This window comes from Perca fluviatilis, chromosome 17, assembly GCF_010015445.1.
Source record: "Perca fluviatilis chromosome 17, GENO_Pfluv_1.0, whole genome shotgun sequence".
NCBI classification, from domain to species: Eukaryota; Metazoa; Chordata; class Actinopteri; order Perciformes; family Percidae; genus Perca; species Perca fluviatilis.
In genome coordinates, this window is record NC_053128.1 from 25,109,825 (window position 1) to 25,129,093 (window position 19,269).

A 19,269-nucleotide genomic window follows, 5' to 3' on the forward strand; every position below is an offset into this window, starting at 1 on the left:
TCCATATAAACTCCTTTTGTGTGCATTTACGTTGGCTCATGATTGGACAAAGGAAGGTTACAATTAAGGCCCATGTAATAAATCATCCTCAGACCTCAATACTATGTGGGCTAATAATTGGGAACCACACAGTGATCCCATATTTTGGCCCCCGCATGGACAAGTTGTTGGGGGAGTTACAACTTCTTTACTGTGGGCAAAGACAGTGGATAGGAGTTTTTCCTGGACAACACAATTGATTTTCTCCACCTTAAAGAAACCATAAACCTCTATCGTAAAGCAGACCATTAGCTGTCTATTAGTGTGCTTCAGTGTGCTTGTGCAGCCAATTTACATATTAATGAGCTTGCACTCACTCACAGCTGCACACACAGCAACAAACGCACACTTCCACACACCTGCCCACATATTCTCACAGAAAAACATTCTCCAGTACAGAAAAAAAAAGATCAGTAAGAGATCAGTTGCTGATTCATTTGGAGGAAGATATGGGGGAGCCAGGCATTGTTAATCATGCATAGGTGGGCCATAATGCTCTCTCCTATCCATTGCTAGTTCTTTTGACCTGAGTGGGAAAAGGGAGCCAGATCATAAAAGTTGGAAAGGTCTTTACAGTATTGTCCAGTTAATGGAGACCGTGTTACTGGTAGAGGTCTGCCTTTTTTCCCCTCTAAGAGGATTTGACTCTCTGTTGATTCATTTAAACTATATAGGCTGTCTGAGTCTCTTTTTGTTTTACTTTCTCTTTCTGGCTACTATTGTTTCAGGTTTGTATTTTTTGCTTTCCTGTCTCTGACATGGAAAGATAGTACATCATTGCCTTGACTAGAGGTGTCTCCTCCCTCTGCTGCACCACTCTGATGACATACAGGGAGTTTTAGAAAATTTTGAGAGAGCACTGGCAGGAATCCACATTATGTTGTCACATAAATCATTCAAAACTACATTTGGACAGATGTGAATATGTTTATATTGCCGAGTACTGACCCCCTTGGCATTCAACATATCCCCAATGATGGATGAAACTCATTTCTTTTTGAATAAGGCAGGTTTTTTGCCATAACTTTTGGTGTTCTAGCGTTCTAGTCTTCTAACGCCTACCTTTTTTCTTCTTTCCTTCCTTATTTTCTTCCCTTCCTTCTTCCTTCCCTCTTTCATTCCTACTTACAGAGGATGAGCTGCAGCTACCTGCTCTGCACTATCCTGCTTTTTGTGGCTGTTTTGCTGGCTGTCACTGTAACTGGCACCATCCTTTTTATGAATCACTACCAAGCCCCACCAATGTCTGATGGCCTACCCCACATCTCGACCAATCAGGATGAAGCCAATGCCCTGGTCACCGTTGAGAGAGGCGATGGCTCTCGTATCAACATCTTCATCGACCCAAACTGTCCCGACTACAACAGTAACTTTTTGCGCCTGGAGGGTGTGCAGACGTCACTGCTCCACTCACTAACCGACCACGACTCTGACCTGAAGTCCGTGAAAGGCCAGGATCGGGCTCTCCTTGTCAGTCTGGCTGAGGAGGTGGCCAAGCTGTCAGCCCACGCGGGGCAACTGAAAATGGACTATGAATCCTTACGCAGGGGGCAGGGCAGCCTGGGGCAAGACCTCAACACACTGCAGACGGAGCAGGGACGCCTCATACAGGTGAGACCCACACACAGAGACACAGTGGACATGCAATGTTATCGTAAGGTCATAGAGAATCGCCCAGGTCAGAGTGGTAATTAAGGCACAGTATGACACAAAAGATAAAGGTGGCGTTTTTTTTTAAAGATTCTATATGTTAATTATTGAATTTTCAGAAGCCCTAGCATCCTTGTCCTGATTTATTATAAAGTAGTGTAATGTAATATTCAATTATGAGTGTTTTAAAAAAGCCATGCGCTGTAAATGATGGTATGTTGAGCATTAATTATTTCCATTCCATTCTGGCACATAGCCATGAATTACTAGCTATTTAGATACTGAACTGTGGCTTGAGAAAGGGAAACAGTCATGTACCAATAATTTGCAGAATATTCTTTTGCCATAACTAAATATTTTGTGAAGAAAAACTACAACATATTTTTCTTTCTTTTTTTTTTTAAATGATTGAACATAAGGGTAGTTGGTTGAGCAGTAAAAACTGATGAACTGAATCCAGTGTGCAAGACTCACTTCTCATGACGTTAAGTACTGTACAGAGGTGCTCAAGGACTGGATTGTGAAACACTTATCAATATGTATTGATTGTGAAACCACCTTGAGATGTGTGACAGCTCATTAGACTTGAAGACAAGTCCCTTCCTTTTGCTGACTGCCAAATCAAAACACTATTATTCATTAATCCAATGTCAACTTTCTCTTCTCTTTTTACACTGTACAAGCTCAATAATGGCTAGATTAAAGTGCAAATGGGCTTCATGTTCAACTGAGTAGAACTCACTCAGTCTAGTGTTTGAAGATGAGGTCACAGGGGAAGAAATGCCCATCACGATTCAAGAAACAGAACAACTTACACATTAATTCAATAAGAAAGCATAACGTTTCCCTAGATGTCCAAGACAGACTCCACATTGGACGGAAACATGATTAGACCCCCTTTAGTTTCGCTCCGTCTGCATCGATTTATTGACGATGCATTTTCTTTAATGTGTGTGGAAAATCTTCACACTACATGCTCTTTTAATTGTGGCCCATCAGGCTCAGTCTCTCTGTTCTGCAATGAATTGATTTCATAGCTCCCAGCCATACAGCTCAAACAACTGAATGCATTCTGCTTCTGCCAATCCTTTTTTAAAGCCAGATCTCTTTAGCTCAGGGTTCAACATTGTTTAGAAATCACTCAAAAACTCACTGGATTGATTTGCGCTGACTCTGTGGGCTAAGGAACCATGGGTGCTGATTGGCAGTGCAGTGGAGGCAGAAAGAGGCCCTGTCCCTACTGCTGTTAATGTGGTGTAGGTGGCACAGTGTAGTGGGCACTAGGGCTAAGTGGAGGTGGTGCTGGCAGCCCTGACACTGGGTGATTGATTTTCTCTTTTGGAGTCGAGGCATGTGGTGTGCACATCCGCAGTTTCTGCCTGACACCATGGTGTGACTGTGTGATCTATGGACCACCTGTGGCCAGGACTTCTGATTTATACGATGACACAGAGCTGACTGTGCCAGTGTTGGTATTGGCTCCGTGTGCAGTGCACCACAGCCCCCTGTAGAACAGTTTCACCCTGTCATATAGAGAGAAACCCTTTCACATGCCTCTGAGGAGATGAGCAGGAGAGTCTGATTGCAGTTGGTTCAGGAGCGATGTGTTTTGATTTTTCACAAACCGACCTATTCATTTTTCACAGTGTCTGCTTGCAGCCTTCGATAGAAAAGGTACACATTTGCACTCAAAGAAACCACTCTGATGGGATCAGTACAATTTAGAAAACTAACCAGGGTTCAAAATTTTTAACATTTACCAGCCAAATGCTGGTAAAATATGCAAGTGGCTGGTAGATTTGCTTCATTCACCAGCCCAAAACAATTGTGATCTATTGAGGGGCTGGTAACATTTGAACATTCACTAGCTATTTGGCTGGTAGACAAGAAGTTAATGTTGAACCCTGAAGCTAACAAAACATTTAACTAATGGTTAGGTTTCAGAGTGATGAACAAGGTGCTGTTGTTTTCACTAAGTCAAAACTCATATGATCCTGGCAGTATATGTCTTCCTCCTTAAGTTACCCCTGAATATTAGAGGCCTAGGAGTTGAACATTCGGGGGCTCTTCATGGCTTGACTCCTTCAGATTCACAAATGCTAAATGGTAGCAACATAGCCATTGCTTTCGAGATACAACCTGAAGTGACTAAGCAACCGTATCAGCCTGATATTTTTCTTTAATCAGCATTTTTGAGTACTTTCATTAGTGCTGTCTGTGCTATGATTTCATGGGCCGGATTGAATACTGTCAGAATGTGTTTACATTTAGTTAAGTTGAATAAAAGCATTTCTCTTAAAAAAAAGAAAGAAATCAAAGGAATAACCACACACACACACACACACACACACACACACACACACACACACACACACACACACACACACACACACACACACACACACACACACACACACACACACAGCTATCCTGCCAAACCACCTCTCTGTAGTCATCACTTGTAGAAAACTAATGAAGCGAAGGGAGCCCAACTTCAGGATCACAGTTTATGTAAATTCAATAGAATTTTAAACACTAAATCCAAATTACCCAAGTCCCAAAGTACTTCCACTCTAACATTCTTCTCACATTTCTGTGGTGCATACCTTCAAATCTTAAGAAGTGTTCTCATTACAGTCTCCTCGATGTCTCTCAGGTTACTGTCTCCACCGATCCTTCTCATTGTAACAAGTGCAAACTTTTGTCAGGGGAATTAATTACATTAAAGTTGTTAATGTATTTTTTTTTACTCTGACCAGCAATGGCAGCCCTGCACATGCAATGTAGGCAACCATGTATAATGCCCATTACCTGGGGGTTTTGTGACGTGCACTCATGCACCCCTTCAGCATAAAAAACAAATTAGAAGTGCTAGAATACCGAAATCTAGTTCACATATTCAACTGACTTGACGTTCAGTTTTGTCTGACTGCAAAAAAACTGCAAGGCTGCAAAGAAGAGCATGACTTACTGATTTCCTTGAACCACAGGTCACAGTTTAAACCAAATTATGTGCCTGTGGAATATTAATGTTTTGGGCAAGTGACACCCACAACCTCTGGTAAAGATCTAGGGGCGAGCCTCTGCTGCTTTATAATAGAAACCCATATTGCCTCAAGATGTTCATTCTGTTCAACACAAAGTCGTTTGAGGACTTGGAAAAGTTAAATTCAGAGTGCTTGTTGCAGTATGTCAGCCAGGGATGTGATACAAATAACTTCACAACCTCAATAAGAGTGGATAATAATAAAAAGTCACATTCACAAGTCATAACATGTGGAAACATAATTCAATTAAGCAAATGGGAAGCTCTAAAGATAGGCTACAGCTTCAAAACAATACAAGTCAGTCCAAACCTCTGTCATCAGAACAACACAGAACAATGTAAATATAGTTCTATTTTTAGTATAAAGGCACTTAAAAATATATATCTAATCACAAAATGTACAGAAAAAAAATATAAAAATCAAAATGCCATTTGCCTAGAACATTAACAATATCCACTTCAGAGACACTTATGGCCAAGTGCACACAGACATTAATGGGCTATCCCGCCACTTTGTTACATTAATACTGATTTAATTGCACAGCTAGTGGACTTTTACCCCCAAACCACACATGGACCAAACCACACATGGACAAAATCAAAAGCCTTATAAAAGACCAGAGACTCTTTGTGTGATATGAATCAGATTTCTATGAAAACATTCCCTTTAATGTTCTGTCCATCATCGGGATAATCCTTTATTCATTGTTTCTTTGCTTCAGAGGCCTCATATGATTTATGGTTTCTGTTTAACAAGATAAATACAGTCAGTGAGGCAGAGGTTAGATTCACATTCTGTGACACTTTCATACAGTAACTTAAGACAAGTATTTACATGAAGTACTAGGTATCTTTAGTGTACTTTCTGGATTCTAAATGTGCATTTTTCTTTGAAAAAAAGCTCAAGCTGTAGCTTATTTACATCAGACAAATAACACAAAGCGAAAATAATTAGACATACAGTTGCTCTTGAGGAGGAGGTGGAGTCAGATGAACAAAGCTGCCAAAAGATGAAAAATATCCAGATTTCTCTGAAATGCCTGACGTGGGAGGAAAAGGTGGCTTGGAGCTACATCGCTGCCAAAGAGCAACACGGTAACAAAGGATGGGGTTAACAATCAGCGTGGCTGTACCCTTGGACATTTAATGTTGATATATCATTTTTATAATATTTTTCGTATCTTAGCATTTGGCAGGGTTTTTTTCCGTCCGGGATCTGTGCTCTTGTAGGATGCAGGGCTGCAAGTTATGAAGATTTTCATTATCGATTAATCTGCTGGATATTTTCTTGATTCATAAATTATTAGTTTTGTCAAAAAATAATGAAGAAAGAAAAATACCCATTACTAGTTCTCAGAGCGCAAGATGACTCATTTGGTTGCTTTGCCTACCAACAGTCCAAAACCCAACGATATTCCCTTTGAATAATAATAATAATAACAATGATATAACTCACACTTGAAACAGGATAATTTTGCTTGAAAATTTTTGCAATATTCAGATTGTGACTAAGGAACAAGTTATTATACTCAGTGCTGTAAGATTCTTGGGAACTTTTCAGTTGAAGGGGGATTTCTGAAGGAACAAAAAAACCACATCATTTAGCATTCACAGAGCATCATTATGAAGTGTGTTTTAGCAGTCCTCTCACAGCACTGATTGATAGGTGTCCAGCAAAGTACAGTTGTTAGAAGTTTTCTCAGTACATTTTCAAACGTATTGGTTACCTTGATTTAATAAGCGAAGGCATGGAATCGTTCAAATGTGCTCGAGGGTTTAAATTATTTTCAACTTGTAAGAGCTACACCAGTTAGGAGCAAAGCGTGGGCGACTTCTTGATGGGCTCCTCTTCACTTCTCCCATTTGCACATCCAGGCTCCAGTTGACTGGACAGCCGCTGTCTTTGAGGTGAAGATGTGGTATTTGGAAGATGGTGACTGAATTACGTTTTTTGCAACTCCTCTCTGTTCTGTGACTTTACACCACAGGGAATTGTCTCTGCCGTATGGGATATCTGATTGAGGCCAACAAAAGCCCACCTGTTGTGTGTTTTGACAAAATAATTCAATCATTATTAATGTAAATTTTAGATGCATTGAACAAAATTGGATTTAAACTACAGTAAAGGCCGTTTTACAGTTGTGCGGAGGCTCCACGCTGAGCTCTCGCCATAGCCTACGTAAGTGGCCTGATGTTTATATTTGTGTGCTGGTGTGTGCGTCGAGCCGGCGTGTGTGTGTGTGTGTGTGTGGGGAGTGGGTGATAGAGCGAGGGGGAAGTGAAAGAGTGACGGCGATTAGCTTTGGAGCGAGTACCGACTCTAGAGTCATAGTGAGAGTCTCCCCTGTGTTTTCTGACCAAGGTTGGAAATCTTTAGCAGGAAAAGTTAACCCTCTCCTTGATTTCATGTTGTTTATGGAGAAGGAGAACCAGGGAATGAGTCGGGGGAAATGCAACGCTACCAAGCCATGGCCAAGCAACGTGTAAAATTTTTCGAGAGGTGCGCGTCAGGGTACGGTGTAGGGTGCAGCGTAGACGCAGAGGTCTGCGGTGCTACGCTTTCGATTTTACGCACAACTATAAAATGACCTTAACGCTGTAGTAAAGCTTTTATTTATTTTTTGTGCAGGTGCATCACACATTATTGTGTGAACCATGTTGAGATTAAAAAAGGACCTCATTTTAAAAAATGTAATTCAACGCCTTTCATGAGTCTGACACAGATTGTGTTTAAAGCTTGACTCACAACAAACAAAGCTCCCTGCGTTAAGTGCTGTGGTGTGACTGATTTTGTGAGCCAATGGAAAGGCTGCCTAATGAGAGCTAATTACATCAGGATCCTAATTGATGTGTCAGTCAAGGCTTAAAATTAAGACTGCAGACACTCATCTGCTTTTGTCTCTCACTCACAAAAAACAAACATGCCGTGTACACAATGAAGAAAATACAACGCTGGAAGTACACAAGACTTGGAGGCAAACTCATTTATCAAACATGTTATAGCCTTTTTAAAATCTTCTGTAAAATACAGCCACTTTGCTTGTCCCCTCCACACAAATGACAAAGCAGTTAGCCCAGTTTTCTCAGCTGTATCCTGCCAGCTGCTGAGCACAATGGGTCAGTGTGGTGTGTGTGTGTGTGTGTGTGTGTGTGTGTGTGTGTGTGTGTGTGTGTGTGTGTGTGTGTGTGGTTTCTTTGCACTTGCTTGTGGGTGCCTAAAATGTGTTGTTGTTGTTTATGACTGTGTGTGTGGGTTAAGCCCCAGTGCCCATGTAATATGATTGCAGTGCAGCTTGTTGTGCCTCAGAGGTGTGTTGCATACAGTAGTTATTGAGACCAGGGAAAGGCAACCAGGTTTTTTTTTGATAGAAGACCCTGAACCCTGTACAGTATATATGACTTTCAGCACTGCAGGTCTGTGTGTGTTTGTAAGTGTGCATGTGTGTATGTGGATGAGAGAGGGTGGAGGAAGACGAAAGAAGAGAGAGAGAGTGTGTGGGTATGTGTGAGCATAAGGAAGTTTCATACCTGCAAAGGTATAGTGTGTGTGTATACATATGGGGCACAACATTTGGCTGCGCATAGGTGGTGGCCAACTAGGGCAATATGTGAAAACGACCTTTTGGCAATGAACAGCGTATAAAGGGCTGCAGGTAAGAAAGTGATCACAGCAGATCAGGGAGGTTACCCTGATCTCTGCAAGGCCTAGCACATACATTCATCACCATCCTTCCCATAGGGCCCTTTGTATTTTACAGCATTCACCAGGGTGCATTATGGGATAGGGTACCATGTGGCGTCTTTGCTACACTTTTGTTTTTCTAAAGGTCCCTAAAGGACTTTACTGTTCCAGTGGTTATATACTGTATGATTTAGCCCATTAACTACAAATTAAGTAGCCTACCAAACCAAAACTTTTTAGATAGACTTACTCTCCCTCGAGGCAGCCTTTGGTTTTCATTTTATATATTACCCCCCACACCTCAAAGTCAAATTGTCATCTCATGGTTATGCAGTTGAAACTACTGTGAAAACTGTCCTTGCTGGTGTGTTCAAGGATGCTCCGACATCTGAGTTTGTTGCTGAAAAGCGCTACCGCCACAATCCAGAAGACTTACATTACATAAATATGGACATAATGAGATAATCGAGTGAACTTATTGACTTCTCCCATTATAAAGATTTGGCCCGCACTCTAGAATGTCAGATGGTGGATCATCCCTGAGCACAAGGGCGAATTTCTTAAGTCCCTCTTTGCAGGTGCAACTATGCAAATGTGATGTAACTCTGACAAAATCAAAGGAAAAGAATGTTTTGGGTTGCTTATCTTAAAGCTATAATCCGTAAGCTCTCCGTTCTGGTTGATTTGGCGACACCTGTGCTCACTGGTGATAACGTTAAGAAGTTCTTAACAATACAAGTCTCAGATTTCCGTTCCAAATGACTGGGGGCAAGAAACATACTTTGAGCAGCTACACTGTCAGGAATACAACTGAAGAAGACTAGCAGCCCATGTATTTCCTTAGATGTTTGGCCATGATGAAAATGTCTTTATATGTCTTCTTTTTATCACTTTACCTGCAAATATGTTTTTCTTTTAAATGCCTAGAAACTGGCTGTTCTGCTCTTTCAAATTATGTCATTACATAAGTTATACAGAAATTACATTTTATGTGCATGCATTGTTTTCCATTTTAATCCAGCGCAGAAATTGTGGACATTGGATCTAATGGCTATAGTCGAATAAATGCCAACCATAAATAGCATCAAAAATTGGGTTTGATATAATCAAAATCTTAAGGATTATAACTCTAGGAAAGTTTCACATCTGATAAATAATTTTTTTTATAATGTAGGGAAATAAAAGGAAATCACTGACACTCTCTGGACGGTTGTAAAAACACTTTGGGAAATGGTCAGAAGTAACATTAAAGCACACACAGCTTGTAGTTCTTCGTAAAATTATATTGTTTTAATAAATGCAACTAATGTGTCTATGTGTGTGTTTTACAGCTGCTGTCAGACAGTCAAATCAACATGGTGAAGGTAGTGAACTCAGTGAGTGATGCTCTTAACGCCATGCAGAAGGAGAACGTGGGCCTGAAGGCGCGTGTCAAGGCCGACTTGCAGAGGGCACCAGTCAGAGGGGCACGTTTCAAGGGCTGCGCCAATGGTAAGAGAAATGAGGCGTGGCTTGACTATCTGTACCTGTCTGGCAAGATTGGATTCTTTCTTTGTAGATTTGTCTGTCTGGTATTCAATTTGTCCCTCTGTCTCTGTATATATTATTCATACTTCACTGGCTACCTAAATGTGTGACCTTCTGCCGCTGTATTCTGCTCCGTGTTTCCATCCTCTGTCAGCTCAACTCCACTATTCTGTAAAATTATATTCCAGTGTGGGCTGTCATCCATCTTGCCACATATTCATTCAACTCAACCTCTCCTGGGGATATCAGTATGTATCCCTGGGCCACATCTCATCCACACTATACACTGGCCATGGTAGAGATGTGGAATTTTTTACTGTACATGAGAAATGACTTGCATGTCTGCTGAGAGGCAGTGAATGGCCACAGGCATCATCTCATTGGAAGGCTTTTAACCAGGCACAGTATACCCGATTGCATTGCCCTGTTGGATTTCCCGTGCATAGGTAGCCTAGTAGCACAGAGCGAAGGCTGCTCATGTATTCAGCATATAATAGCACAGTACGAGAGAGTGTTCAACACGTGAGAATGTGAATGATGGAAACAGGCATGTACTTTTACTTTTGCTCTAAGGAACAGAAGTGCTTCACATGACACATTGGGTGTTTTTATTAAGATCCTATTTTACAAACCGTTTAAGCCGGTGACATCATTAGCCTAATTGGTGCAACTGAGCAATTAGCTTGCACACCTGCTATCAGCTGTTGTGTTCTAAAATTCTTACTTGTGCCTGATGATGATGATGATGATGTTGATGATTTTTAACATTAATCTGAAATGTTTTTTTTTTTTTTTTTTTTGGAGTAACTTTACACTTATGTTTTAAATATCAATGGATCTTCTGGATTAAGAAGTGTGACAATAGACACATTTTCAAACGGAACTATGGTTTTTAATTTAGATGTATCTAATGCTCTAATATTGTATTCTATATTAAATAAATTGTATTAGTACTACTTTAGTAATGCACGATTTTATCTCAAGTCTACCTAAAGTCAGATAAAGACCAACCAAACCGTTACATCAAAAATGAACATAGCGTTTCTGTCCAATGGAAACCACGTCTCTCCAATTTTGATGATTTTGAATTTTTTTTAGATAAACTGACAAATTAAGTGGTCTTTTATGAGTTGAAAAATCTCCTTAAGCTAAATAAACTATTCAAAGAAAAACTACTAAATTATTTGAAAAAGCTTAAAAAACTGGCTAAGATGCATGGTTTTCATAGGCCAGTGTTGATTGACTGGTTGATGCTCTGTCCATGGTGCTGAACTTTTTCACTGGCGGTTCAGCCATCTGTTTCACACAGTTCTACGCCTGATATCGCCTACCAGAATTGTCACGCCTTAACCAGATTTTCTGAAGCAATCAGTAAACATTACTTGAAACATACCAGAATCGTGGGTGGCAATAGATTATAAATTAATTGGTAGAGCGATTGTTCCTTAGATGTTAGCAGAATTGTTATTTCACAGCAGGTATTAAAACTCAATTGTGGAGTAATTTCTTCGAGCTTTATTTTAATTTGTTGTCTTCTGGCTCTATATTAATGATAACAGCGACAGAGACAGAAACATAGTTTCCAATTGCGAAGGCAATCATTAGTTAATTTATGAGCTGTATGCACATTGTATGAGGAGAACACAATTACAAGAACAACTCACAATATGATGCAACAGCAGGTAGCTATTATACGTTAGGCTCTTTATTAATCCTGCAAGGGTTGTTCACTCTGTTGTTATATATGTATATTCACACGCACAGGCCCAAATACACACATGCACAGGCCCAAATACACACATGCACAAACAGGAACTATACATTATGTATGCAGAGATGTCCCGAGCAGTGGGGTAGTTTGGTACCTTGCTTAAGGGCACTTCATCAACTCCCAGGAAGCAAAATAGCACCTCTACAGCTACTAGTCCACTCTCTGTTCTTGGGGACTTGAACCGACGACCCTCTGGTTCCCAAACCATGTCCCCACGGTTCGGCCCCATGACAGCATCACATACTGTTTTTGTTTTGTTTTATTGGTTTATTTAATACATACTGTAACATCACTGTTTTGTTTTGTTTGTATTAGATTATACATTAGTTTGTTTTATTATATTAATAGGGAAAAAGTCTGGTAAAGTGTTCATAATAAGGGATGATTATGTATGAGCTATGTGTATTTTCAAAATCTATTCCTGTAAAAATTACAGGGTAAAGTCAGCAGCCAGTATAAGGTTGTAATGATGATTACATGAACACATGATTACGCCATTGCCGCTGCTGGAGTACGGCTCATTTAGGCTGCGCCTGTTGTCATTATTTCATACCGACACTCCAGGAAAGAAGTGTCCAGTTCAGTCAGCTTTCTGTCAGGCATTTCTGACAGCTCATTATTAACAATTTTTAACAAATGTATATGAAAGAAGTTTACTAAACCAACCAATGAGTTATAGTTTTTTTTAACAAAATAAAATGTGCATAAATTATTGGGATGAAAAAAAAGTATTTTGTCTTTTTGGGGATATGGGTTTACTGAAATATGCAGACCTATTCATTAGCTATCGTAAAAAGCAGATTCAGTGACAGCACACTGGACTGTGGGATACACTTGCTGAAGGCTTGGAAATACTATTATTTGTGACACTGATAAGAGAGAATTTAGGAGAATAAATATATCCTTGTTTACTTTATCTATTTTTTTATGTAAAAATTGCGTGCATTTCTGCAAGACGACAGCATACGGAAAGAAGCATTTTATTTGAAAGCAAATATAACCACTCCTGTCCTTTACATTATACTGTCTTCTATACAGGCAAGAGAGGAGAAAATAACAGCCTAATATTAAGGGAAAATAGCTGTTATTCTCCCCTGTGTGGCTCAATTTGTAGATTCTGCATTTTATCTAGAGCCAGAAGCTAATTAAAAAAAATACTTAAGAAATTGGATCCCATGTAGCCTATAATAACTATTTTGCTATTTCATTTATAATTGATTGCCACTTGAAATTCTGGTATATTTCTTGTAAATGTCCACAAAGTGCTTCACATTGACCTATTTGAAACCTAGATATCCTAAAGCTATGTAAATGTCAGGAGTAAAGCTGCACAACATTCAGAATAATTGACCAACCAGCACCAAGGTTCAGCACCATGGATAGCCCTTCACAAATTCTCTGTTCAAGGTTTACTGTGCAAGATTCTTTCTAAGCACGTTAACCCCCTGTCTTTGAGATTAAGTCTACCAAATTCTTATATGGCACAATAGATGTATAAATATAAAAAAAAAAACTATACACATATACTCAACAGCACAATTTTTAAAATATTTGATGTCTCTTTACGGCTGTGTGCATACAGTATGTGTTTAGGATTGGGGCACAACCACGAATATCTTTGACTGCCTGTCTGTCCCACTGTGCCTGTGGGTATTTGAAGTACTCATCTCTGTACTGTTTGCATTGGATTCCCATAAGAGCATATCAGATTTTCTAAGTTATAAGAATCCAAACCTGACAGCAATGAAGCCCTTCTCAGCTCTGACTGTAGCAGGGTTTCTGAGTTGTACGAAACCACCGTTGAAGTCCTACTTTTCAGTTCATGGGCTGCCTGACTTTGCTGTAATGTTGCACAGTGGCTTTCACTACTGAAAAGGTTAACAAGTTAAAGCCTATTTCTGTTGTCAGCAGTAAGCACGCCAGTGCAAGTATTAGCTTGACATTTGGTAGATTTCTTTATTGCTATTATTATTATTTTTTGCTGCCACATTAATTATTCAGTTTTACGAGAATTGCTTTTTTAAAACAAAAGAGACAAAACATAAATAGAAAGTTAGTTCCAGGACATGTGCATGTTTGGGAACAACTATGATGGCTGCCACAGATGAGCAGTGTTCGCTGGAAATGCGAGGGCAGGGTGCATTTAAATGAGTTCAGTTCTTACTATGCAGCGCCTGCGATGTCGGAGCGACTTACTTTGAAGGGTTTATGCAAAGTATTTTGTTGCAAACACATGAGATTCAGAAAGGTCCCTTCCTACTGCTAACACATGCACTAGCATGTGCACACATACCCACAAATTATACACACATCATTAGAAATCAATGACTAGGGGCGTATAGGTAGCTCACCTGGTAGAGCAGGCGCCCATATGCAGAGGCTCAGTCCTCGACACAGCTGCTCAGGGTTCAAGTATGACCTGCGGCCATTTGCTGCATATCTTCCCCCTCTCTCTACCCCTTTCCTGTCTACAGCTGTCCTGTCTATTAAAGGCTAAATTGGGCGAAAAACTATCTTAAAAATGAAAAAGAAATGAATGTCTAGTTTAAAATATCTGGTTATATTCCATGGTTTTCTAATTGTTAACACATTATATAATCCTAACAGGTGTCTCTGTATCCAATAAATGCACTATTTCCTCCTGTTTGAGTCACATTTGCTACAAAACTTCTGTGCTTTAGGAAGGTTCAGAATTTTAGAAAGTATTGAGAGACGCACATTGTTGTCTTTGTTCTGTTCATGGGTTTTGTTGACAGTAAGAGAAACCTAAATGGCAGCATAAAGTCCACAATGGTTAAAATAGACAACAGGAAGGGTGGACTATGACCAGAAACTGTTAAGACTTTAGATAGCTAAGTAACATGTTGTCACTGGAATAAAAAGGTTTGGAATGTGAATATATTTTAGCCCACAACAGACCAAAAATCTATGTTAAATTATGTGCGAACAAAGTTGCAAGGCTAAAGTGGACCTGGAGTATCAGTACGATCATGAAGGGGGTCCTTGGAAGAAAAAAAAGTCTCCGCAGTAAGGGATCATTAAACTGAAAAACTTTGAAAGCCATTGTTCTACTGTAGAGGACCACATTCTTAAATAATGATAATAGTCTCTTTTTTTAATGTCCCATGAAACCCAGACAGCTTCAGTTCCCTGTAACGAAAAGAAGAACTGGGAAATGTTACCATTCATGTGTGATGATGATGATGATGATGATGATGATGATGATGATGATGATGATGATGATGATAATGAAAGTCGGAGCTCAGTAGTCAAGGCTTACACGGAGGAATGGAAAATCTTCGGGGAGACCAAACATTCCATATCGTGTAGGGACTGTAAAAAAAAAAACCTTGTATGGTTTTTAACTTCGGGGTTTGACCCTGCGGAGGCTGGCATGCATAATCCATGACATTGTCCTTATCGCGGAGTTCCTCTCCTGCTTCCTGGGGAATAGATTTTGTATCCCCTGTGTAAAACGGGTTTCTTAGTCACAGACAAGGGTGCTGCTGTTCTGTTCTGCTGTATACATTACAAGCTCCCTGTCGCTGTCTCTTTTTCTCTGCACTAACTTTTCCTGAATTCCATCTCTGTCTGTTATATACTCTCCACTCTTCCTGTCTCTTTATCTGTGTCATATCACTTAAATGTATATATCTAATCGCTAAGCCATACTTCTTCCACTCCGACTTCCATAATGACTTTTTTCTTGTTTTTCCTGTGTGTCCATGTGTTATCTGAAATCTATCGCTGTGCTATATACTGTATCTGTGCCTTCTCTCTGGCATCAGGTCTGCGCTCCACTCTTGTGCCTTTCGGTCTTCATTTCGACCTACTTGCGTGTTTTTCTACGTTGTTATCTTCGCCGCCCGTTGCGTTATCTCTCACCCCTCCCCATCAATCCCACCATCTTTTCTGTGTGTTATCCCTCTCCACACAGTCATTGTCTGCCTTCACCTTGCTCTTTCTATCCTAAGAAAATAATTGAGTGAGCCAACACTGAGGTCTCATTTTGACAGGATGACTTCAAAACATAGAACCAGAACTGCTCTGCTCCTCCATGTTTACTGTACTTATGTGCCTCTCTTTGCCTGGCTGTAGACAGAGGACCGTGTGACAAGTGTTATCTCATCTTTTCCTCATCTTCTCTTCATTACTGAGTTCACTTTACGCTCCAAGCAATCTTTCCCTTTTGCAAGCCTTATCGGACCTAATTTACTTCATGTCTCCCTACTTTCACCTCTCCCTAGGCTCACGTCCCCGTGACTGCGGTGATCTGTACGCCAGTGGTCAAAGAGAGGACGGCATCTACTCAGTGTTTCCTGTTCACCACCCCGCAGGCTTCCAGGTCTACTGTGACATGACCACAGATGGAGGAGGCTGGACGGTGAGTCAGAGGAAAAAACACACACACACACACACACACACACACACACACACACACGTTTTACAGTTGATACATAAAGCTCATATGCTATATGTCTCTCTACCTAAAATAAAAGTCTCTACATTTTCACCAGGGTTATAATCAAGATGAAAATGAAAACAGGGGAACAGAAGGGAACTGAAGGCCTTTTCACTATGTCTGCTTTTAGAAATGTATTCAATAACTCACTGAGCATGAATCTTTCTAACTGCAACATCGGTTCCATTCAAATCAAAGTCATGCCATACAAGAGGTCTTCTACAGTTTTTTTCTGGGCACCTGCTGTGATTACAGTTGTACTGCCTTAGGAATCTCATGTATCAATCCAAAAAAAGGTCTCATCAAAGTTTTATCACAGAAGAGCGAGGAGATCTTAAGCACAGGTTTCGTGTTGACCTGTTTGAAATCAGTCCATTGTATTTTTTTTTTATGTTCTATTTTTCATTTAGAAAACATAATACTACTTAGTCACATCTAAGTGAGAATGTCATCAGGAAGAGTGCTGAAAGGAAAATGAATAAGTCTGTTACCGTGACAACTGATCGCATAACATAACAAAATCACGGAAATCTGATATATGTGCCAATGCTGAGATGATATAAAGATGGGATGGCTTAAAATATAGAAATGTACAGCCAGCTCATTCTATATGTGCAAACCAAGTGTCATTGTGCTTCAAACTTAAAAACAAGAAACTCTCTCCATTACGTGTGGCTCATGTCTGACCTGGATGTTTCGGTTTTGTAAATCATGCATTCTTGTCTCCGTGTAATAATATTTTTTTTAGAGGATTTTGGATCCTTAAAAGGTAGCCAGACAAAAGATACGGAGAGTTTCTTTAAGTGTGTATTTCTTTCCTTGATCAAACATTTGTCAGTTGTCTGGCCTTGCTAAAGTAATCAGAGTTGTTTAAGTGAGACTGTATACTGGAAGCACTGTGTCTTTTGGGAATGAGAGACAGCGAGGTGAACAAATATTGACACTAAGCTATTTGAAGTTATATTTGGAAGTGTGGTTTAGATGTGTTTTACTGTGAGCGCGCGCACACACACACACACACACACACACACACACACACACACACACACACACACCATCTTACTGGTTAGAGCCATTTATTTCTCTTTGTTCTGAAGTATACTGTAGCAGTCCTCTGGGAAAGAAGAGCCATTCTTAATAGAGAACTAAGGCCTTATAACATTTAAACAGTTTGAAATTTCAGCTACATAAATCCATCACAACTCTTGTTTTTACAGGTTATGATGCATCCAGGGGCTGATTTTAGAATCTGTCCAAAAGTTTTCAGGAATTGATCTGTACAATGAACAGTTATGGAAGTAATGTCTGTCTCTTTCATGTGAGGCAAGGTGAAGTGCATTTATTTTTTATTTATTTTTTTAAATCTGCCATCTTCTTTCATCATGTGGATGTAATGCTGTCTTGTTGACATCATTTTCATGGATATTTTAAAATTACTTAGGATGGACATTTTAAGGCTTCCTCCCTTGAATGTGCGAAAATGTTATAAAGGTGTAAAAATGTCTACATTTTTCAATAACAATGATAAACGGCTCTGCTAATGTAGCAATCTTTGGCCGCATACACATGCAAATGTATTTGTCTGCGATTTCTACTATTCTGAACTTTTAACTCTAGTGCTACCTTTAATGCTTCTACAAAATAAGAATTGTAAAAGTGTAAAAATGATGCTTATACTAAGAAGAAGCATGGAAAAGTTAATACGCACTCATCCAATTATGCCCACTTTATATTACACTGCCATTCGGGTGTCGGACTTTGGGTGGAAATGGGACCGAGTACACAGGGCTCTTATGTGAGGAAGGCCCATAAAAATGCTAGAATGAATTGCTGTAGATGCAGGCCCATAGAGAATACCTGTCTACAGGGCCTTGTTCTACGCCCCTGCTGCCACTACAACCACATATCAAACTTCAGCTCAAGTCATGACTGTAAATTGTTTGTGTATGTGTGTGCGCTTGTAGATCGGTGACTAACAGTGTGAGATAGGCAAGGTCGTACCCTCCCATCATCAAATAAAACGAGACTGTCAGAGCGACAGAGTGCTTAGCACAGCATGATGGAATAGAGCTACATACCAGACTGTCAGAGAGTGTCTGTGTGTGTGTGTGTGTGTGTGTGTGTGTGTGTGTGTGTGTGTGTGTGTGTGTGTGTGTGTGTACTTGCGCCAAAGTGTGTGTGTGTTTGCGCTAAAGTGTGTGTGAAATAGCTTGTGAGTGCGATCATGCTTTCGGCTTCTCTCCCTTTTCACACGATGTACAAGTGTTAAACAACGGCTCTTTGCATATTGTCCCATAACAGGATTTACATTGATCAGATTGAAGTGATAACATCGCAGTTACTGATCCTGCCTAGTGTGTTGAGCTGATTGTGAGGCTCATTAAGAGATCGGCATGGTGTGATCCAGCAGGGGCAGGTAGTGTAGTGAGACGAGATGCTTGGTGAGTTGAGTGGCTTACTGTCTGTCTGACGGCTGAGCTTAAATAAGGAATGAGCCATATGCCGCCACCTCATTAGCATACTTTGACATACCGTTGCACTGTTTCAGAGGCTGCTGCAGACAGACTGAGAGATGAGCAGGTTACTTAGAAGAGGGAGGGAACAGAGGGGAGGAAAGAGTCCGACTTAGAAGACATAAAGAAGAGAGGGCCCAATGAAAGCATCAGAATCTGATATGGAGAAAGAGAAAGTGAAAAATACAGATATAAAAAACAGAATAAGGGAACAGCTATTTTATTCTTTTCCTCTATACTCTGAAATGCATTAATTTATAAATATTTCTGTTATATTCTATTTGCAGTAAAAAAGGTATCCCTCTGGGATATGCACCAGTTTTAAGTAAGGGTGACAGGAAGATACCCTCTAGATTTAGATGATCAGCAGAACTGTAGCATCAGTCAGGGATTACCTTTGGGAGGATATTTCTTCAAATGTTCTCATGTCTAGATCTTTATACAGTATCCAAATATAGTGGAGCCTTCCAAAGACTTGTTTTGCATGTGTGGTTATGTTAATGTGTGGGTGCACATGCAGGGTTTGCGGTTCATTTTTCACGATGCCCAACAAGGTTTGCTTTAGTTCTAAGAAAATGT

General features: G+C 40.0%; 1 protein-coding gene across 3 annotated transcripts in view; it reads left to right on the forward strand.

Annotated features, from left to right (window-relative positions):
- The window catches only part of fibcd1b (fibrinogen C domain containing 1b), a 131,619-nt gene that overhangs the window by 56,308 nt on the left and 56,042 nt on the right, over positions 1 to 19,269 (forward strand). For all 3 annotated transcript variants that reach the window (XM_039780831.1, XM_039780830.1, XM_039780832.1), the window contains 3 exons: positions 1,171 to 1,650; positions 9,749 to 9,908; positions 15,963 to 16,099. In XM_039780831.1, coding sequence (XP_039636765.1) covers positions 1,171 to 1,650; positions 9,749 to 9,908; positions 15,963 to 16,099 — 777 coding nt within the window. The remainder of the gene's footprint in view (positions 1 to 1,170; positions 1,651 to 9,748; positions 9,909 to 15,962; positions 16,100 to 19,269) is intronic.